Source organism: Natator depressus, chromosome 5, assembly GCF_965152275.1.
Source record: "Natator depressus isolate rNatDep1 chromosome 5, rNatDep2.hap1, whole genome shotgun sequence".
Taxonomy (NCBI): Eukaryota; Metazoa; Chordata; order Testudines; family Cheloniidae; genus Natator; species Natator depressus.
In genome coordinates this window covers 120,571,306-120,594,242 of record NC_134238.1, presented here as the reverse complement: position 1 = coordinate 120,594,242, position 22,937 = coordinate 120,571,306, and the positions used below count along the sequence as shown (strand labels likewise).

The window sequence follows — 22,937 nt, the reverse complement described above, 5'->3', positions numbered from 1 at the left end:
CCTTAAGGGGTGGATAAGCTCAGTGTGGGAGGGTGCTGGCCTCGTGAAGGTGACCTCCTTTGACAAGGAGCCACAATTCCTTCAACAAGTGTCTGGCAGCTGCTGCTCACCTAAAAAACAGACAGAGAACGTCAGTGGCCAAGCAAACATTGCATTGTTCAGCTAAAACAAGCTCTAACGTCCAAGGCTACTATGTGTGCCATTGCTAAGAGCATGACGTTGGCTTAATGCAGTCCCTGTACTATATGTGTCCAACCCCACTGAGGTGGGCTACCTAGAATATGAGAAGCCTAAGGAAAAAATCAGCCTTGTCTATTGTGATTTGACAAACTGAAAATATCAGCAGTATGAGCATAGATGCCCTGGAAGCCACGTACAGATAATTCATTTGTTTTTCACAGTGAATAGTATGCACCACATAAGCCTAATTTGAGGGTTTAAGTGTTGAATAGGTCTTGTGCTCACCTGTCCTCCTCGGGTGAATTTCACCCCACAAACAGAATTCCAGTTTGCACACTGCAATGCACTGAAGCAATTTGTGACTTTCATTCTCCTGCACTATTACCAGACACTGACTCTATTACTAAGATTGCAAACTGAGCTTCATCACTTTGCAAGCCATATACAAAATCCAAGGGAACACATGGGCCCTGGCCCCAAGGGACCAAATCAGAGGGTTACAATGCCATGGAGCTATACTGATTTACACCAGCTAAGGATCTGGCCCTAAAATGCAAGCTCTAGCCAGGTTTACTGTAAGCATCTTCCAGTGTAGGTCTTGCAATAATTTGCTCTATGTCTTGAAAGGGACAAGGAAGCTGTTGAACTGATCTGTCAAAAGAATCTTTACGGAATTTGTCATTCTCACTTGGAAAGAAACAAAACTATAATTCTTCCAAGCCGGTACATGAGAGAGAGAATAAATCTGATTGGCTGGGCAGGTTTATGGTCCTTCAGCCAATCAGAGGTGTTGCATAGAGACACCACCTCAAACAGCCTGAAGAGGAGGGAGAAAAAAAATATTGGTGAGAACGTTATAAAAAGTTTGGGAGTTGGGAGATTGGACCTATTTGGCCGCAGCTACCTTAGAAGGAACTTTTAGCAGAGAAGGAGACACTGTCCTCAAACAGTGAGTGATAATAAACTACTGATTCATTTCTGATCTGAATGGGGAGGGGAGGAGAGAATATGTATCTTTTCTGTAAATGTGTGGATTTTGCTTTGTCAGGAACAGCTTGTAAAACTATGCCATCGCTAGCCAAATCAGGAAAGAAACGCGTTCATTCTTAGTTTTTCTTTTTTCTGCAGTGATCTCTCTCATCTATCTTCTATAAATGTAATAAGCCCCATTTGATGAAATTGCTAACTATTTTGGCTTAAATTTGTAACAAAGAACAGCTGGAAGAAGCGAATGTGAACACATAATCCTCATCCGTACTTCAGGAGACTGGATCAATAGCCTGTGTGTTTGTCTCTGTGTCATTTTCTGCTACTTTGTTTAAATGGTGATATGTGTAGGTGCATGTGGGAAGATCTGGGCTGCAGCTGCAGAATGCAATCCTCTTTTTATTCCTTGCATGCACATTGCACAGTCAGGGATGATGAAGTGTTGCAACCTGCATTCAGTGTTTAATTTCCTCTGAAGTATTCTAGCAGTAGTGCTGGTGAGACTGGCTTTGACAAGGGGACATAGGATAGTCTTGAAAGGAGAAGGCTCCATGAAAAGAGATAACAGAAGCTGTTGGCAGAAATATTCCACTGTACTAGCAGTGGAGTTGGACCCCTTTGAATACAGAGGATGAGAACAGTCATCTTCAGTAAATTGCTCAGAGCTACAGAACATGAATAGGCTCGTTGGCAGCTGCGGACCCCTCCATCATCCCCAAGCCAGCACCCTCAACCTCCTAATTCACCCAAAACACCAACACTGCCCCCTGCTAGCATCCCAAAGACTAGAGCTCTCGAGGGGACCTGCCAGAACTTTCCATCTACTCCAGGGAAAAGTGCCAACTGCCAGCATGGCAGAACCCTCCCACAGTCCCTCAGTCCTACCACTACCCACCAGGGCATGGCACCACCGCAGTCACCACCAAGAAGAAGAAACTATCCTCAGCACCTGAAAACGAGTGCTCTAACCCACCTGTCTGCCAGCTGCTGGAATAGTCTCGTATATGACCCAGCCACTCCCTAGTCCTCAGGGCACCTGTTTCCCTGTGCCCATCACCAAAAAGGAGACGCAGCAACATTGAGCATAGAGGGAATGCAGAGCAGTGTCCATTCCCTTCTGCAGCCATAAGCTCTGCTGGCCAGTGGAGTCACGTGCCCTATACCCTCCCACCCACTTTGGAGGGGATAATGTGACCTTAGCTAGTCTGGTGCAAGGGCCACTTGATGCCTGCCCCCAAAGCAAAGGATAAGAGGGGGGAAAGTTCCTCGCTCCCTCTCCTCTCCCCTACAACACCCATAGATATTTAGCAGTCTGTTAGCAAAACCTTACCTTACAAGTTGCTATAAGAAAAGCCATGGTGCATGTATGCCCACTACCTGCACACAGGTGCAGAAAACCAAACAGCTGGCAATCAGGTTTTTTAGGGAATTGGGAGGTCTGATCTTCCAGCCACTTGAGAGAACTTGGACAAAATCACCATCTTCATCATAAGTGCTTGCTCATTTTCCTAAGGCAGTGGCAGTCTGAATCCTTCATCTAGGCGTTTTTCCAGATCTGAGGCATTTTGCTACATTACACTCCCCACTCCTTTTCTGTGCACAAAGGGGAAACTTCCTCTTCTGTAAGACACACAGAAAGGATCCCTTACAAACCTTCCTCCTCTGACGCTTGGCAGAGGGGACCCACCCCCTAATCTACATGCTTTACATCTACAGTTTTGTCTTCGTGCCTGTAGGACAGTGCAGTATATATACTCACCACCATCAAAGCCACATGAGATGCTGATTGGCACTGTGATGGCTTTTCTCTCTCTAGCAGTTATTTTAGTTTTGTAAACATGGCTGTTGATTTAATGTTCAGCATGTATGCTTGTATGTGTAACATTCAGTGCTTTAACTATTTCTGGATAATGTTCCCGTTCAGGGCATGGTAGGACAGTGCCCTGGCTTTCTGTCTTATGAGCACCAGAATGAATGTAAGTATAAGATTGCAGTACAAGAGAGGAAAAGGGAGCCCCTGCATGGCTTCACGCGCCTCATTTCCTGTAGTCATGAACGGTTAATTCCTCACTTGTTCCTCTAACAGCCGCCTCTCTGTCCCTCATGCACTCTTGAGTGTGCGTGTTACTTTCTCTCTTCCTTCACATCTGTTTTGGGCCAAACAGCCTTTTTAATTCTAAATGCATTTCCGCAAGGGCAATTTGCCTTGTATTGTACACCAATGCTTCTTTGTTTCTTCTCTTAGAGCTTCTTACTTATTTTCTTTGCCATACTTTCAGGCAATTCCCTTCCTCATTTCCCCGGGAATGAGAGGATTTTCCCCGCTTTTGTTTAGGAGGGATAATTTTTCTCAAGTCAATAGAATAATACAAGTATTAAGCATTTTAGAGCAGTTTGCATCTTCCAAGTTTAACACACGCATCAGTGTCACATGTACGTGATCCACAGAGAATGCAGATCTATTGCAGGTCTCATTGGGGAAACCTGGTTCCATAGCTCAAGCAACTCCTGCGTTTAGCTCTGGCGGTCCCCAATTAAATCCTTTTTGTTGGCCAAGATGCCAGCCATTGCACAAGCACTTATTACTTTTGTTTCCATTATGCAAAAGGTTAAATTTTCCATCCCAGTGTCCCCAACAGACAGCTGAACCAGAAATCAGACTCAGGTCTCGTACTTTTTGCCTGTTTGTTATGAGCCACATTTTAAAACCCCCACCCACGTCCAATGGTACACATTCAGCTTTTACTCATTCAAATCACTTTCACACACTTTAAGCACTACCATTTCTGTGCACAATGGTAGAATTCACTCACACAGATCTACTTGCACATGATGTGTGCATACAGATGGGGTTTTGAGTGTGTAAATGTGCATGTACACAAGTGCTGAAGAATTGTGCTCACAAGTAATTGTGCAGACAAAGCTGCATTCACCCAGAGAGGGCCAAGTAGTCAACACGTTCCCTGCACATTTGACATATTTTACATAAAGGAGAGATAAAAGACAATCATGAACACCTGTGCCAATTGCAGCCCCTCTTTTCTGCTGTCCAGAACCCAGATGTTATAACACAACTGGTTTCTCCAATGGGCAAATGCTATTCTAAACCTGACACTGAAATTATGTAAGAAACAAAGTACTGAGGGTAATAGCCAAGGGAAAGGCATAAAGAAAGAACAGATGCTTCTAACCTGCTCTGAAGTGCAACATGCTAACACCACTGAAATTCTTCCCCAGGTTCCCTCTCCCATCCCCCATGTGCGCCTCACTTCAGTCCATTCTGTTGTAATATTAACTGAATGCAATGTTTGTGCTGATGTCTGTGACAATATTTCCCTTCTGCATTGCACCACTGCGCCTACTGGGGAAAGGTCTAAATTCCAACACAGCAATATTGACTTTCATTGCTGTGTTTTTCTGGGCCAGCTGCCTCTCTGCAGGGACTGGGTTAGACAAACAGCCCTGTTTGTTTAAAGCACCAGCAGAGCTTGCTGGAAAGCTCTACAGAACATTCTATTTAGCCACCACGCTGCATCTGATTTTGTGCATTTTCTGTATTTTTCTTCCTTTGTTGTTGCTCTTCCTCCCCTCTTTCTGTTTTGTGAACAAGTACAATAAACAGAAAAACAACACTCATGGGCCAAAAGCTGAAACTCAAAAGTGAGATTCTGATTGGCTGGTGGTGTATGTGTTATGTTATCACTCTCAAATTTTCCCAGCTCAAGGGTCATCACTAAACAGGTATACAGGGCACCTAGAAATCACCATGCCTTGGTCTAACTTCCAGCAAAACCACCATCCCATACTGTGATTCACAGCTGTCTCCCACACAACTGCTGTGCACCACAGAGAGCTAACTACTCACTTGTCATCTCATTGCCACTCTTAACAGGTAGATTCCATCTACTGTATCACAGATTTCCTTGCCATATGCACTGGGTGTAGTTATTTGTCCTGACCCTTTTCCAAGACCTGAGAAAATAGTGGAGAAAAAAAATCTAAATATATCTTTTTCTATGGGAGGATTCTACAGTGTCCTATAGTAAGGGTCCAGAACACAAAGGACCAGCTTGTACAACCCTCACATTAGGGAACACTTAAAGTGAATGGGACTGCTCATGTGAATTACTGCTTGTTGACCTGAGTAAGGGTGCCCCAGATTGGCCCTAAGACTTACAGTAGTGCTACTGAAGTGTTTTGAGCTAGTATTCATCAGTGCTAGCTCTTGTTTAGGCAGTATTTTAGGATACCAAGTGCATGCTAAAAGCTGGTCTGCACAGAGTCCCATTGAAGACAACGGGGTTCAAAGATCAGTGCCTAAGCATGTAAATTAGAGAATTAAATGGGAGGCGACATGTCTAATGGGTCGATGCAAGCAGTTCCACTCACCACAATAGCATCCCCTGTCATCATGTCATGGCATTGCAGGTGTCTTCACTTCTTGCATCCCCTGTTGATCGCTTCCCTGAACCTGCAATGGCCTGTTTGTGCCCACGACTTAGCCCCTCAAAGTCATGTCTAGTTTGGACCCCCTCTGGGGTAACAAGAGATCCTTTCACCCCTCGCAGGCTACTCCCCAACCCATCCTCTGGGCTCACACCTCAGCCCCATCCTGTGCTCAGTAATCCTTGTGTTGACGCTTCTAGACCCCCCTCCTTGGGGCTGATGAGGGAGCACAGAGACACTTTCTGCTCTGGGTTCCAGCTGTGTTAAAATGGGCTGCTCCTTCTAGAGGTGTAATCCTAATCTGCACCATTGCCCTGCCAGCCTGGCTCTATAACCCCACCACAACCGCTCTAACTCTGGCCCCATGCTGTGGGAGGCAAGGCATTGTGGTGTACTCAGCACCACTACATCATTCACATGTGCTGCTGTTTCCCTGGCTACTTCCTACCTCTGAGACCCTAGTGTTGTTTCCCAGTACGCTGTGGTTAACACAGCCTCTCCTTTGGTTCCCAGGCTTCTCTCTAGGTCTTTCCTGGAACCAATCCCCGTAGCAAACCTCGTTGCCTACTCTGTCCCCATATCTACTCTAGCGACACCATCAGAGGACCCAACCACATCAGCCACACCATCAGAGGCTCATTCACCTGCACGTCTACTAATGTTATTTATGCCATCAAGTGCCAGCAATGCCCCTGTGCCATGTACATTGCCCAAACCAGACAGTCCCTATGTAAAAGAATAAATGGACACAAATTGGACATCAGGAAATGTAACATACAAAAGCCAGTGGGCGAACACTTCAATCTTCCTGGACATTCTATAACAGGTTTGAAAGTAGCTACACCTGAACAAAAAAACTTCAGAAACAGACTTCAAAGAGAAACAGCAGAACTAAACTTCATTTGCAAATTTAACACCATTCATTTGGGCTTGAATAGGGACTGGGAGTGGCTGGCTCATTACAGAAGCAGCTTTGCCTCTCCTGGAATTGACACCTCCTCATCTATTGCTGGGAGTGGACTACATCTACCCTGATCGAATTGGCCCTGTCAACACTGGTTCTCCACTTGTGAGGTAACTCCCTTCTCTTCATGTGTCAGTATATTTATGTCTGCATCTGTAATTTTCATTCCATGCATCTGAAGAAGTGGGGTTTTTACCCACGAAAGCTTATGCTCAAATAAATCTGTTAGTCTTTAAGGTGCCACCAGACTCCTTGTTTTTTGTAAGAATATAGAGAACCTCACTCCCACCAGAAGGAGATACATGAGATTGTTGTGTCTATATCCAATCAATGTGATTTTACAAACACTATCCACAACAGACCTCAGTTTGGAACAATGGGTGTCTCTGTGTCTTCTCCAGAATAGCCATCATGACCCACCAGTTTCCAGCGCTGACTCCAGAGCAGAAGAAGGCTCTGTCTGACATAGCACAGCGCATTGTGGCTCCAGGAAAGGGGATCCTGGCTGCGGATGAGTCTGTTGGTGAGTTGAACAGTTATTGATATATCTCAGTGACCTTCAAGCCATTTTGCTTTTCAAATAATTTGAGATACCAGGCAGGAGTCAATGAATCCCCATCTTTCTTCAGGAGCAAGTTGTCCATCAGGGCAGGGTTGGTGTCCGTAGACAGAACTATGAGGGCATGGGCTGAGGAGAGAAGCCCAGGTCTGCACAGGCACAGAAGGCTTAATTCTAAGTTACCCCATCCTTGCAATTATACAAGATAAGTGAAAGGACAATCATTCCCAATACCATGTTCTCTGACCTTCGGCCCCTCTTGCTAGGTACCATGGGGAGCAGACTGCAGAGGATCAAGGTGGAGAACACAGAGGAAAATCGCCGTGCCTTCCGAGAGATCCTCTTTTCTTCGGATGCCTCCATCAATCAGAGCATTGGGGGCGTGATCTTTTTCCATGAGACCCTCTATCAGAAGGACAGCAGTGGAAAGCCATTCCCAGATGTCATCAAAGACAAAGGCATTGTGGTGGGAATAAAGGTGAATCTCCCCAAGAGCCCTGCTGGCACAATAGCCGCAGAGCCCTTCCCAGTGGGAGCTGTGCCCAGGCAGGGATCTCGCTGATAAGCAATGCTCTTTTGTCATTCTGGCACCATTCTCTGCATTACCCCTGCCGCCAGTGCTCCTGTCCTATTAGCCAAGGCACAGCTACAGCCACTGATCCTGACCTGGTTTATCCAGCAAATCCCACCACCCCCTAGAGCTCTTGCTTCACCCTTCCATCCCCTTGTCCTCAAGGCTCTTCATTCCATCCCCTCCAGTGACTCTCCCCAACTCCTCGACTTCTGGGGTTGTTCCCACCAACAATTCTGCTTCCCACTCCCAATGCTTTGTTTGTTCATTGTCATGCATTCTTCTCTCCTGCAATTTCCCCATTCCCCAGCGCTTGTTTTCTATCTCTTCCAGTGACTCTGCCCACCGAGCTCCTGCACCATTTGTCACAGTGACTCCTGTTGATGAAGGCTGAGGAGTCTATACTAGCTCTGGGTTACAGTAGCAGAAATTATACTGATCTGTTAATTGTTAACACGTCTTCCTTTCCATGTACCTCCCGTAGCTAGATAAAGGAACAGCCCCGCTGGCAGGAACAAATGGAGAAACCACCATTCAAGGTGAGACATTTCCTCTCAACCATCAAGAATGGGGTTGCATTTCCTGACAAGGAGAGATTTAAATGACTGGAGTATTTAGGGCTCAGCTATGGTTCTTAAAGTGAAAGCCATGTGGGGCGGGGAGGAGCAGGTGCACTACACAAGCAGCAGTAGCTGGAAGTATTGTGCTTGCAGAGGGCAGGAGCAAAAGAGTACCTCCAAAGGCACAGGAGGGTGTGTGTGTGGGGGGGGTATGTGCTCATTGGCACCCCTTGCTCCCCACTTAGACACTTAGGCATAATGCACTCCACCACCACCACAGCCCTCCAGGTACCAGCCAGCATGCAGAGAGCAGCCTCCCTCTGCCCAGAAACATCCCTTTTGGCTTGATGAGCACTGCCAGCAGCACCAGTAGCTGCAAGGTAATAAGTAGGCAGAAGGGTAGTAAGTTACAAGAACTCTGTCTTGCTTCAAGGCATAAAACTGATCACCAGCTGGGATCAGAAAGGCTTTATCCCTTCACCCCCCACAAGTTAACATTACATGGTTGTTCATGTGTATTTTGGGGAGTGGAATTAGATGGGACTAGTGGTCCTCTGAGGTATCAGGTTTTACACAGTCGGAATCAGAAGATCAGATTTTATGTACTAATCCTCTGACCTTGTGCAGCAGTTCCTGTTTCTAACACTATGGGTCCTGCATGATTACTGTCCCAGAGGCTTTGCTAACCATAGATTATATCCAGGGTTTCCCTAGTTACCATCCTAGCTCTGTCCATTTAAGGAACCCCATTCCATGAGGGCCACACTGCGAGCAGCTACTGCATTGGGCATGTAGTCTGCACAGGGACCACACAATAGCAGTCTCCATGAGCAGAAGGTAGGAGCCACAGGCCACCTCCACCCCCCGCACTGGCTCTGCATCCCCACCTCCACAGGGTTGCGTAGAGGACACAAAGTTCAGCCCCGACCACGTAAATCTGGAGGCTCTAACTAAGGCACCTTCCTTTCCATTTAATACTTACAGGGCTGGATGGGCTCGCTGAGCGCTGCGCCCAGTATAAGAAGGATGGCGCTGATTTTGGCAAGTGGCGTGCTGTGCTGAAGATCACAGAAACAACTCCCTCCACTCTAGCCATCCAGGAGAATGCCAACACGCTGGCACGCTATGCCAGCATCTGCCAGCAGGTATAAACTCTCAATGTGTGTGTGAAATAGTTCCCTCCCTTCCTGTGATGTGGGAATAAGTGGTGTCCTTTCCTACTCTTTTTTGAAATAGTTCCCATGTGTTTGAAAGGAGGCTTCTTTGTCTGTCATGCTGAGAGAGTCTGTTGGTATCTTCTCTTTTCCAGTAGTTCTCTTTGCTTTACTACCCCTTTCTCAGGTTATCCCTGATAGGGCAGTCTCTTGTCCAGACCTCCACTGACTTCTGTTTTTCCATTCTTAGCATGGGTTGGTGCCCATTGTAGAACCGGAGGTCCTACCCGATGGAGAGCATGACCTCCAGCGCTGTCAGTATGTTACAGAGAAGGTAAGATTCTTACCTACCAGACATTTTCATCAATCAGCATAATAATAATAATAATACTTAGCTCTTAAACAGAGCTTTATATCCATAAGTCTCAAAGCATTTTCTTTTCTCCATTTTACAGATGGAGGGTGGGGTGGGGGACGGAAGGAGGCACTGAAAGGTTGAGCAAGTTGCCTAAGGTCACACAGTAAGTAGGTGGCAGAGGTGGGAATAGTGCCCTAGCCACGAGGCTACCCTGTTTCCTCGCTGAGAAGGGCTCACCCTTCTAAGAGAAGAGGTATCATCCATGTTTCCACTACCATTCCATATTTTGTAACTTTCCCATTCCAGAGCAAGGTAGGTTTGAGGGGCTAAAGCCAAGAATTCCATAACTATGGAGAATGAATTTCTCTATCATCCCAGGGGACAAATACTTCTCCATAGCAGGTTTGGAGGGCTTGTTGGTAAAGTGATAGAAGGGGGGGTTGAAGCCTAGCCTGGATAAAACATGGACAGTGAATTCTGCTCTCACCCCAGATATAGGTTGTCCCTCTACAGCAGGTTTGGAGACCTGGATCCCACTGGTGAATCAGTATGGGAGTGAAGCCAAGCCTTGAGCGAACATGAATAAGCATCGAACGAAACTCCTGTTCTCATTGTTTCCCAGGTCCTGGCTACTGTCTACAAAGCCCTGAATGATCATCATGTCTACCTGGAGGGAACACTGCTGAAACCGAATATGGTGACTGCTGGGCATTCCTGCCCCAAGAAGTACACCCCTCAGGAGGTAGCCATGGCAACAGTCACTGCCCTCGATCGCACTGTTCCTGCCGCTGTTCCTGGTAAGTCATTATTATCCATTGCTTCTCCATGCAGACTCAAGGATCATCCATCCAAGTGACTCAAACGCTTATTGGGGTTGCTTGTAGGACCTATCGTGTTTTGAAACCATCAAGTCTCATGTACTGAGGTGCATTAAGAGCTGAGTGGGAGGGGTCAGTCCACCATGTCTCCCTTGTTGAGTCTCCCTTTATATGTCTCCTTTTGCTTCCATTTAATGACTGTTCTGTTCCCAAGGGGCTGGGTTGTGTGGTTGTTGCCTTGGTAGATTTTAAGAGAATTTGTTGCATCTCCAGTTATGGACAGAACAGCAGACACCAGTGGTAGGTTTGACTGGGCATCATATGTAATTTCACTGAGGACTGATAGGATACAGTATCTATGGATGTACAGTTGACCTAATTCTCTTCTGTCTCACCTAAATGCCTTCCCTGGGAAAACAGTGATTTGTGATTCTTTATGTTCCTGCTGCCTCCACTACAAGATTCTGCTTCAACTCAGGACATCAGAGTGAATCAGTGGTCTCTAAACTTTTAAGTCTTCTTTTTTTTCCCTCCTGCAGGAATCTGCTTCCTGTCTGGAGGCCAAAGTGAAGAGGAAGCTTCTCTCAACCTCAGTGCCATCAACCAGTGTTCTTTGCCCAAACCCTGGAAGCTGACCTTCTCATATGGACGGGCTCTGCAGGCATCAGCACTTGCTGCTTGGGCTGGCAAACCTGAGAACAAGAAGGCTACGCAGGAGGCATTTTGCAAACGGGCACAGGTATGGGACCTTCACTTCATTATCATGACTGAGCAGACTCCAGACCTTCCAGTTCTAAGTCCAGATCTTTAAAAGAGACATCACCCTACTTCAGAGAGATACTGCACAACACATTGTGTGATAAATGGGGACATGTTCCCCAAGTTCTAAAGATGCCTGTTGCTTTGATCCATCCTTGTGTTTCATGTTCATCTAAGGATGTTTCTTTCTTGAGTTTGGTTCTTGGCTGACAGCCCCGCACACAAGTCTAACACAGGAAAGTGCTGTGCAAACTTCCCCTCAAAGCCCCAATAATAGTCCTCAAATCTACTCTGCAGACATCTGTAAGCATAAGTGGGTGGTTTATTCTTAGGGTGACCACATATCCCGATTTTATAGGGACAGTCCTGATTTTCGGAGCTTTTTCTTTGATAGGCACCTATTCCCCCCACCCCCGTCCTGATTTTTTACACTTGCTATCTGGTCACTCTATTTATTCTCCTTACACAATCAATCTTTGGTTTCTTTGCTGAGACTGTCAACTTGGATGCTAATTAAAGGTAATTTCTGTGAACATGTTTACAATATGAGTAAAGTTGTCTGAGATGGTTAGCTCATTTTATATAGGCCTACACACAGCTATCAGATGCAATAACTTTTGATCATTACCATTCTGCCTTAGAAGTATAACAGTCTTCATCTTATCTGTTTCCTAAATTCTCCAATCCCCCTTGTAAATTTTGTTTGGGAATTCACAGAAGCACTCCTTATTTCGCTGTGTTCTTTACTTCTCCCTGTTTTTTTTTTTTAACTCTCTCCTCTGGGTAACTGTTTCTCCCTCCTTTTTGTTTTTTCAGATTAACGGGTTAGCATCCAAAGGACAATATATTGTCTCTGGGAAGAGTGATGGAGCTGCGAAACAGTCCCTTTTTACTGCCAGCTACACATATTAGGGTGTGGGAATATACCACCACCCTGTCCCTCTAGGGGGACTGAAAAAGGAAAAATCCTAACTCTGTAAAGGAAACTGGAAATCATGTGGGTTCAAACTGTGGGCTCAACCGCACACGTTAATCCTAGAATGTAGGGAGAAAATCACCTAATCTTATCCAAGAAAATGGTACCTGTTTTACAGACTTAGCCCCTACTGCCATTGATAATTTACCAAATCGGTCTCTCCCCCGAAAGGGTGGTTTTTTACTTTGTACCCTAGAAACATGGGAATGCGGGCATCAATTTTCATCCCATGCCATCAATTTTCTCTGTTCACTAGCAAATAAAGCACAGGCCCCCTCCAAAACCATACTCTGCAGCTGGAGAGAGCACACTGGACTCCTGTATTACACATTCTAAATATTGGTTTCAATCTATGGGCTGTGAATAAAGCATCGGCAACTGTGAAATTATGTGCATCTGATACATTTTAATTGTGTGTGAAAGTTTAATTCTGTCTCACAAGTGCACATGTACACCTTGGGCTTACTTTCAACTGCTTGTTGAATTTTATGTGCACAAACTAAACCAGACAAAATAATTGCCTGTGAATGGCCAATGAGATCAAAAACATATTTTTTTTTAAAAAAATGAAACTCTGCATTTCTGATAATGACTTAGGCCTTGATCCTGCAATGTGAGTTCAGAGGGCCTTCAGGTGAGCTCAGGGTTCTGCCTGCAAGGCACAGCTTTCAGGGTCATAGCCATAGATAGTTAAAGCTACCTCCAAAGACTGTGTCCAGAGAATCCTTCTCTTCAATTTTATGCTGAGCCTGGTGCATATTGGGACAGGACTTTGAGAGCTGAGTTAATGATATATGTAGAATACCTAACTCTTACATGGCACTTTTCATACACAGATCCCAAAGCACTTTACAAAGGAAATAAACACTGCTATCCCCATTTTACAGACTGAGGAAACTGAAGCACACAGACATTATGTGATTTGTCCAAAGCTACTCAGAACCCCAGAAAGAGAACCCGTCTCCTGAGTTCCCAGGCAGATTCTGTCTACTAGGTCCTGCTGCCTCTTCGATACTGATCCAGTGCACACACGCTGTGTAAACTTGTAGTCACTATCACATTCTGGGGTTCAATCCAAATGAGGGAGGGGTTGTATCACAGCCTGCCCTGTAACCCTGGATGCCTCACAATGCTTTGCTGTTGTACTTCCCAACCTGAGCTGCTCACAGTCTACCACCATGCAGGTCACACCCTGAGGGTCTGTATCCAGCCACAGCCCTGGTCCAGCAGCTCTGACCCCACCAGCCTGTTAGCAAAACATCAGTCACACTCTGTCTTCCACCAGACTTGGTTACTACTTGCAGGGTGACCCCAACACACTCCCAGTTCCAAATTTTCCAAAATCAGGTGTTCTGCACTGTCCAGCCCTTCGTGAACAGTTCTGATACTAAAGGTTGGTTGCTCCTGTAAAGAGCCAATATTCAACAGTTTACTACTTTAACTGGAGTTACCGAACAAATCAGTCTAAACTCAGCATTGGATTGGTTTAGATTTTAAAAAAAGAAAACAGGTTTATTAACAAAAGAAGATACGATTTTAAGTGAATTCAAGTATGACAGATAAAGTTAGAAATGGTTATAAGCAAATAAAAGTGAAAATACACATCTACAAGTCTAAAACTTAATCTAGCAAGGCTTTGTTCAAGATCGCCTCTCTCACCCAGTCTTCCAGCAAGATGGTGACTGACCCTTTCCTTGGTTAGGATCTCTCCCCAAGGCCCAACGATATTGGTGCCTTTGTTTTCTTAGGTGAAAGAGAGCGATCACTAGGGGTTCTCTGCTCCTTTCTTTTATAGTCTAGTGAACCCATGAACTAGGTTATTCTGAAGATTCTCCTCAAAGCAAAAATTATTCAAACAATAAAGGAGGCAATATGGAATAGGGTGATGAAGGAGGCACCTTTCTTCCCACCTGTGTTTGCAGAAATGCAAATTTGCTTCATCTTCTGTCAATTCCTCTCCCTGCTATCTTGAGGACCCACTTTACTATTTATATATAAACTGAGGTAAAACACACATTCCTCTGTTTAGGATAGACCTGTTTAACAACCTTTGCCTAGGCATGGCTGTGTGGTTTTGAATGTGTGCTAACATCATACAGGGGGATTTCGTAACGTCCCATATAATGCTGCTACACACGTTGCACCAAGATATTATTGACCAGCAAGTTATTAGTTTTCAAATGATACCTCACAAGGTATCTTTGTACAAAGATAATTACAATAGCGTGTAGGGTGTGACTATGGGGTGCTTTTGGTCAAGTCACCCTATGTAAGTCATGGTTGTGTGAAATATAACAGTACCTTTCTTCCCCTAAAAGATTACATTTCTCTGCAAAATGTTCCCAAGATTGAAAAACACCTCTGCCATTCAAAAGTGAATGCTGCAACTGTTTCAACGGCTGCTCGTCTGCTCGGCAGCCCAACCAAGGAATGGCGGGCTGGAGTCAGCCCCCTGGAGTATGTGGTGATGTGTAATGCACCATCCTCATTGCCTGCCGGCTCTATTCTAGGTACCCCAAGTAGGGACTTGTTAACCTAATGCATTGCTGAGTCAGGAGGCTGAACAAAGGGATTTAATGATGCAACTGAGCACATGCACCACATGAATACCCGTGAACCAAGGCATGGCTGATACAACCACCTCAGGCTTGCAGCTTTCACAGCACCTCAGTATTGTCACTGTCATCGTTCAAAAACCGCGACTCAGGCCCCAGTGATGAGACAGGCCTAAAAATACGGAGATCTGAAAAGTACACGTTGGGCTCTTGTTGAGTCTTCAGGCTGCACCGGGACACACTCTCCAGCTTTCCTCCACACCCATGAGGGCTAGAAACTTACTTTAACTCCCCCCGAAAGCTGAGATTCCCACGTAATCACAGCTCTGGATCAAGAGATGGGCTTTATGAAAAGCATTAAAAAAAAAAAAAGTCACAAAACTCATCATAAGATCAGGGCCCGGCGTGACACGGAACCGCCGCTCCCCCGCCCCAGCTGGGCCACCGCCAGCAGCTCCCCACGGGCACGGAGGAGGCCCCATCCCGGTTGCTATGGCAACAAGCGCCCCGGCAGCTGCAGACTCTTCCCACATCCTTCAGGCCTCACCCCGCTCAGCTCCACCCAGGGCACGAGCCCCCGGAGGCCGCAGCCTCGCTCCGCTCCGACGCGAACTACATCCCCCAGAGCGCTCCGCGGCGCCGTGCCTCGCCCACGTGACCGAAACAGCCCGTGACTACCCTTCCCGTGAGGCAACGCGCGCTCCCGGAAACAGTCCTACCTCTCCCATCGTGCCACGGGCCTTACGTCTGGGGGCGGGGGCAGTCTGTCTGTGGCGCTTCCAAGATGGCTACCGCCTGTGGGCTCGTGAGTGCCTGGAGGCGGCTGCGTCTGGGGGTCCCGCCGCGGAGGGCATTGTGGGGAGGCCTGAGGTAACGGCGAGGGAGGCTCCGTGGCCGAGCTACTCTCGGCCCCTCCCGCTGAGGCGCCCGGTGCGGGGCCGGGCCCGGAGTGGGGAGGGACGGCGGCTTGGGGCTGGGGTGCGAGTGTCCGCCGCGCCGCCGGCCCCGGCCGCGCTAGCCTCGTTCTAGCCTTCAGCCCCGCCCCCGTTCCCAGCCCCGCCCCGCCCCCCGCGGGCTAGGGCCGCGCGGCACGCTGGCGGTTGGCCCTGCTCGAGCTCGCCGCCAGCTGTCGCGAGCTTCCTCGCCTCCCCAGCCCGGCCGTCGCAGCGGGGCCGCGGCTCAGCCGGGCCCGGGCTCGCCTGACAGCGGTGGGTAGCGAGTGGGCACGGCCAGGGCCGGCTCTAGGATTTTTGCGCTCCCAAGCAAAAAAATTTTTGGCCGCCCCCCTTTCCCCCCCCCCCCCGCTCCCGGTTCTGCCCCAACTCCACCGCTTCCCACCCCCTTCCCCACCTCCTCCCCCAGGCGTGTCGCATTTCCCTCGCAACCCCCTGCCCTCGCTCACCTCCCCTCCGCCTGCTCCCCTGAACCCGCCGCCGCTCCGCCAGGGAGAGGGGCGCGTTCAGGGGAGCAGGCGGAGCAGAGGTGAGCCAGGGCAGGGGAAGCACGGGGAGGGGGGGGGGTTGAGGAACCGCTCCCCGCCCCAGCTCACCTCCGCTCCACCCCCGAGTGCCTCTGCTCAGCTTCTCCCCCCTCCCTCCCAGGCTTGCCGCGCCAAACAGCTGTTTCATGCCCAGCAAGCTTGGAAAGGAGGGGGGAGAAGCGGAGCGGTGGCACGCTCAGGGGAGCAGGCGGAGGCGAGCTGGGGCGGCGGGGCCACATTTCGAGGGATGGCATGGCCAGCGCCGGCATGCTGCCCCTAGAAATGTGCCGCCCCAAGCACCTGCTTGTTTTGCTGGGGCCTAGAGCTGGCCCTGGGCACGGCGTAGCCCTGCTAACACTGCCCGCCCCACAGCAGCTGGGCTCGCGGAGAGCTCGCATTTGCCTGGCTTGTCCTGTAGACTTAGGGCTTGTCTACTCTGCGACGTTGTGGACAAAACTTGTTTCTTTCATGGGTACTTTAAAAAGCCCCCCTGTGAAAGACAAGTTTTGCCGACGCAACTGGCAGTGTGAACACTGCTTTGTCTCCTGCTGACAGAGCTAACGCCGCTCGTGGGACTGGAAGTATTTTGTCTGCAGAAGTGCCAACAAAATACCGACAGTGCGTTTACACATGCTGGCTTTTAGCAACAAGGCTGTGTTGACACAGCCTTGTCGCTAAAAGCTGCGTAGTGTAGACAGGCCCTCAGCTACACAGACTCCAAGGGCAGCGTAGACATGCCGCCAGGGCCCGGCTACCTGACAGCTGCTACACTAGCACAACACCCCGCTGCCGGTGTGCCACTAAAGTAAACCATAAACCTTCGTACAGTCACTGTGAGCACCTCAGTCTGAGGCCTCACAGAGATGCTGTGAAAGTGCAGGGGCACTTGCTCCGTGAATATTATTGAGGATGGGCTTTCTGGAAAAAGCTGGGACTAGGCTCAGAGTGCTAATGTTTGTATTGAGTGTGTATGCAAATCAGTGAAGGAAACAGCTTGCTCTGTCTTCTGTGCTGGCATATGCAAGAGCTATCAAATTGTGGTAGTGAAACCAAAAATGAGCGTGAATCGGGGGAGGAGGGGAATCAATTCAGTAGCCGCTGGGAGATTTAAAATACTTCCTTCTGATTAACAGGAAGAAGGTGAAAGAACCAGAGGAGGTTGCAACAGCTGTTCTAGTGAAAGAACCACCCATCCTGGCGTGTCCCCCACCACGCAGTAGGAAGTACCTTCCCCCAGAGGATCTCCAGAGTCGTCTTGAGTCTCATGTCAGGGAAATTTTTGGACCCTCACTCTCTGAGGACTGGCAAAAGGCTTCACTAAAAGAAAGCAAGTTAAAGTATCGCCTGCTGGCACAACTGGCCGCAGAACTAGGCCATGCGGTCCCCAATTCACAACTCCACCAGATGTGCACTGCTGGGGATGTCTTAGCTTTCTACAGCACACAGGTCAAAGATGCCTCAAAATTTGATGAGCTATGCACTGCAGAGCTGCCTTCAAACCTAAAGATTATGTGGGAATACTGAGTCATGCCAGAGAAGAGGGATGACTTCTGGGATGATGTTTAGGCGAGATTCATCATGGTGATGGTCTACACATCATATGCTCCATTGGGAGTTCATTTAAATATCGTCAGATTTAAAGGACACTGCTTATTGCTTCAAAAAAAAAACCAAAACAAAAAACCACGCTTTTGTTATGATGCGTCAGTGACAGCGTGGTCAGTAAAGAGAACAACGTTTGTATCCCCTCTATTCCAGGCCATGCTCCTTATTTAAGGGTACAGCTACACTGTAAAAACAAACAAAACTAGCATCAAGTTTCAGAGCCTGTGTCAACTGACTCTGGCTTATACTAGGAGGCTCAGACTCAGAGCTGTAGGTCTCTTTTGCTGTGTAGACATACCCTACAAGTAATAGAGATTGAGGATAAACAGAGGGCACTGATCCTTGCATCACTGTAAACTTCGTTACTGGAATCTGTATTGCATAATGCGGCTTTGTGACCTTGCATATATATGATGTAGAGAGAGATTGATATTGAGGGAATCTGTCAGACTTATTCATGTGTGCTGGAGCTAACAGGTTGCGGAGGAGGGGTGGGGAAAAAGTCACCCTCTCCCTTTCTCCAGTGTATCTTGTAACAGTCAGCTTTCTCTGGATGGGGTGGAAATGTAGGTCCTATCAGCAATAGTACAATCAAAAGCAATTCCAGATGCACAGTCTGCAAATCCATTAGATGTAGGGTGTTTAGATTACAAATTGGCTGTTCTTGAAGAAACTGCTATGTGGATGTACCAAAACAAACTGAACTGGTTGCTTTTAGACAATGAGCTCTAGGCTAACTCAAAACAACCATGGTCTTAAGTTAACATTTTCAGGTATCACCAAGATTCAGTATCGCTATTAAATTTCCTAGTTAAGGACTCCCACCGTATGCTAGGAAACTGAGTTCTGGTCCCCTCAGCAGTTGCTTATTACAGTGTTCACTCTATTCAGAAGTTTTCCTTACCACACAGCGTAAGTGCATCTCCAGTAGTTAGTCAGCAAGAGTAGACGGTGGTGATTTGATGTACATACCCATCAACAATGTATGAAACAAAAATAGAAACATTTTGTAAGGAGATGTAAAATAAATGACAAGGTGTGGAAATGTACTGGTGTTGATTATGTGTGACTTCTGTCTTTCACAGACAAGTTTAAATGCAAGGGTGGTCATCTGTGGGTATGTGTGAGCATGGGTCTGGGGGAGGATGAATGTATCTACACCATCACACATGGTGAGCCTGGGTGGATCCCTTTGGGTAGGAGGCATTTACAGCAACTTGTATTAACAGATAATGCAGCATTGTGGAGCAGACATAGAACAGCTTGGATTGTATTGCTCAGCAGACCTTTTCATTGTCTGCATGTGGCACTCCTGCTCTAGGATTTTTTTGTACTTGAGTGCAAACATATAGGTTGTGTCAGTTTTGAAGTACAGTGAGCAGCTTCCGCTTTCAGTTGCGGATTCCTATTACAAAGGTTATTTTGCTGCTTTAATCAACAAATTTCATAGCCATCACTTTATCACAATTCACAAAAAGTTACTAGGGAACTCATACTCCCAAGTGCATCTTCCCTTCCCAGTCCAGAGGAGTTCTAGCTTTGCCTCACAGCAATTCTTTTAATTGTTTTGGATGATGCTTTAGTAGAAACAATGCTACTTCTGGTAGCTACGTATATGGGTGGGCTGGGAGAGGTGTGTAGAAGAGTTAACTCACCATAGGTGAATCCCTTTGTGACTGGGCATGGCGTAGCAGGCTCTCCTTCTCTAGCACCTTATGCTGGTTCTAGCACTGGTCTCCCTCTTCTTGTACCTCTGCTCTCTAGTCAGGTCACATTTAGTCTTGCCCCTTCTAGGGTAATAGGAAGTCAAACAAATGTGTGATCCCTCCAGCCAGTCTGCCACCATCAATTCAGGGCACAGTGATCCATTCACTGTTTTCTCAGGGTATCCAGTAGTCCATGTCACCTTAGAGGCTTCATACCACCTTATCAGGTGAACCCAGGCCTGCCTTCTACACTGGGTTCTAATCCAGGGACCCTAGGGCAGGCAGTCAAGGTTCACTTCACCAGACTCATTGCTGCTATCCTTCCTACAAAGCCTTTCCCTGGGCTTTCTTCTCAGTGTGCAAGAGCCTTCTCATTCCCTCCAAGCCTCTTCACTGCCTGCCCTAGGGAAAATGATTGCAGAGTTTCTCCCTATAGCCCCTTCTGTTCCATACTTCCTCTGTTTATAGCACCACCCAGCTCCTCCCCAGCTCGGCTTCATCATTAATTAGGCCTGGCCCACCTCCAGGTCCCACTAAGGTCCACATTAACCCTTTCTGAGCCAGGACAGGGTATACACTGCATCACATTTAGAAGAGTTGACTCAGCACAAGCACACTTCTAGAGATACCCACGTTATACTACAAGTTAGGAATTGTAAACGCATCATAGAAGATTAGAGTTGGAAGAGACCTTGGGAGGTCATCTAGACCAACCCTTTGCTCAAACAAGGACCAACCCCAACTAAACTATCCTCACATAAACTATGAAAGATCTTCATTTGTAATGCAAATACCCTTCATATCAGCACCTGGCATAGTGTGTGTAAATAGAGGCAATGTAGCAAACCCAAAATATATAAATCTGTCCATAATTGTGGGAGGCAGGAAATGGTTGAGGGCTGATTCATAGATTCCAAGGCCAGAAGGGAGCATTGTGATCATCTACTCTGACTCCTATATAACATAGGCCATAGAACTCCCTCAGAATAAGTTCTATAGCTCCAATAAGATGAAGAAACCATAAAGGCATTGTTGGGTCCTTAATAACTCTGTTTACTAACTACAGGCTTAGCTATATACAGCCTGCTGCACTAGCAGCATCTAAAACACAGAACATGGTGAGTGTTTCTAAACAATTTACATAAGAACGGCCATACTGGGTCAGACCAAAGGTCCATCTAGCCCAGTATCCTGTCTTCTGACAGTGGCCAATGCCAGGTGCCCCAGAGGGAACGAACAGAACAGGTAATCATCAAGTGATCCATCCCCTGTAACCCATTCCCAGCTTCTGGCAAACAGAGGCTAGGGACTCCATCCCGGCTAATAGCCATTGATGGACCTATCCTCCATGAATGTATCTAGTTCTTTTTTGAACCCTGTTATAGTCTTGGCATTCACAACATCCTCTGGCAAGGAGTTCCACAGGTTGACTGTGCATTGTGTGAAAAAAATACTTCCTTTTGTTTGTTTTAAACCTGCTGCCTATTAAATTTACATTATTTCTGTGTAATAAAGATGTTCTGTATACTGGAGTCTCGTTAGTGGTTTCTTGTGAGTCAAGTTTGCAAGTACCTTGCAAAAAGGATTGGAATGGAGAATGACCAAATCCCAGAGGATTTCTCATATATTTATGGAGTGCCCTAATTTCAAGGAGCCTAAAGTACATAATAAACTATGTATCTATAAGATGGCTTCACTGTTGCAGTTGAGCCATAGGGGAGGTGAAAGGGAGCAGGGAGGTGGCATGTGTGGAATAGCAGATGTAGGAGAAGTGACGGCAAAAAGATACCCGCCCAAAGTCATAATTTCACAGAAAGCACTGGGGATCTTTAATGTTTATACTAAGTGACAGAACCTGGTTTTTGAACCAAGTTACCTGAGGGTCTTTGTCCTAAAGATCCATGGATGGTAAACTGTATGGAGTTCAATTATCTACCTTGGCAGAATCAGGGCTGGCCCTAGACCAAATGGCGCCATAGGCGAGGAGTGTCTTCGGCGCCCCCTCCCTCCATTTGTTAAACTTTTGAATACCTTATTTTTTATTGCATTTGTAGCCCATTTCATGACTTTGATGCATGTCTTGCATGCATGATTGATCCCTGTGATATAAGATGATAAATTTGCACACTAGGATCTGTAAATCTGTATTTATTCATGCCATATATAAGCAAATAAAAAAATTAGTTTCCTCTAAGCTTATGGAAACTTTTTAATTGTAAGAATAACTGAAATGTACTAACATCAAGAAATTGAACTGTACACCAACATTGTATGGACCACTATTAAATAGTGTTACACTAGGTGACAGCCTTAGAATGTTAACCCTCGTCCATTAGTTCAGAAAGTCATTTTTCTCACCTTTTCCCCGCGAAATGAAGCACAGCATCAGAGAGATCTAAAGACTGGCCAATTCATTTCCTCTAAGCTTACAGAAACATTCCAGGAGGTTAGTGAAACATGAATCCATGTACAGACCACCTGAAATATTTTCCTTCAAACATTCTATTTTCCCTTTTGTCACTAATAACAAAAACAGCACCCCAGGCCAGGCACCCCCCAAGCCCGGCACCCTGGGTCACCTGCCCCTAAATCCAGCCCTTGACAGGATGACGGACTGAGTTGACTCTTTTGAAATCTGAACATTTGTTTTGAGGGAGTTGAAATATTTCAAACCTAATATTTGCCCACTATGTTATCCCTTCTGGACGGATGGAGAGAAGCACGCATGCACTCTTTTTGATGTTCAGCTAACATGGTCAAAGGTGCCACTATAATAGGTAGATAACTGCTGGTCTTTTCTGAACAGCTGGAAAAATATTTTTTGGGATTTTTTTTTTATAAATTTCAATTGGAGGTTATTTAAATTACAAGTTTTTCTTTTGTTTAAAAAAATCTTTTTAAAATGAGATCTGAATTCAATATAAAATATAGTAAGGCCAAAACTTACTATAATCTCTTAAAACATTTAAATTAAAATATGCTGAATCCATGAGCCTCTAGCAAGAATTTTGAGCTAAAGGCTGCTTTTCTATATAACGAAAGAATCAGGGGGCAAATATCTAACTTTTGTGGTCAAGCTTTATAAATATGGCACAATAGGTCATGCCCTGTATTAAGGACTTGATCCTGTGGTGGACCCAGGGATTCTGGTATAAGTGCAAGAGACTGGCAAAGTCATCACAGGCTTTGGGACTTGGCCTCGACACCATCATGTATCTCTCAGGTGCCTCCCCTGAGCCCAGTTGCGTGGTCTAATACT

The 22,937-nt window shown here is 46.6% G+C and overlaps 2 protein-coding genes across 3 annotated transcripts; both read left to right on the top strand.

Moving 5' to 3' along the window:
- The first annotated feature begins 988 nt into the window (after positions 1-988).
- Positions 989-12,721, top strand: LOC141987791 (fructose-bisphosphate aldolase B). Of its 2 annotated transcripts, XM_074953549.1 has the most exons (10): positions 989-1,129; positions 6,552-6,687; positions 6,979-7,100; positions 7,403-7,614; positions 8,192-8,246; positions 9,252-9,412; positions 9,672-9,755; positions 10,402-10,576; positions 11,137-11,336; positions 12,173-12,721. In XM_074953549.1, exons 3-10 carry the CDS (start codon positions 6,989-6,991, stop codon positions 12,266-12,268), a joined length of 1,095 nt encoding a protein of 364 aa, XP_074809650.1. In that variant the 5' UTR covers positions 989-1,129; positions 6,552-6,687; positions 6,979-6,988; the 3' UTR covers positions 12,269-12,721. The 2 variants fall into 2 exon arrangements, with proteins under 2 accessions (XP_074809650.1, XP_074809651.1); XM_074953550.1 differs by lacking the exon at positions 6,552-6,687 and having other exon boundaries at positions 996-1,129.
- Positions 12,722-15,649: 2,928 nt separating this feature from the next.
- On the top strand, positions 15,650-21,145 carry MRPL50 (mitochondrial ribosomal protein L50). Its single transcript, XM_074953552.1, has 2 exons — positions 15,650-15,757; positions 17,501-21,145. The coding sequence occupies exons 1-2, from the start codon at positions 15,672-15,674 to the stop codon at positions 17,889-17,891; spliced, it is 477 nt and encodes a 158-aa protein (XP_074809653.1). The 5' UTR covers positions 15,650-15,671; the 3' UTR covers positions 17,892-21,145.
- Positions 21,146-22,937: the final 1,792 nt, after the last annotated feature.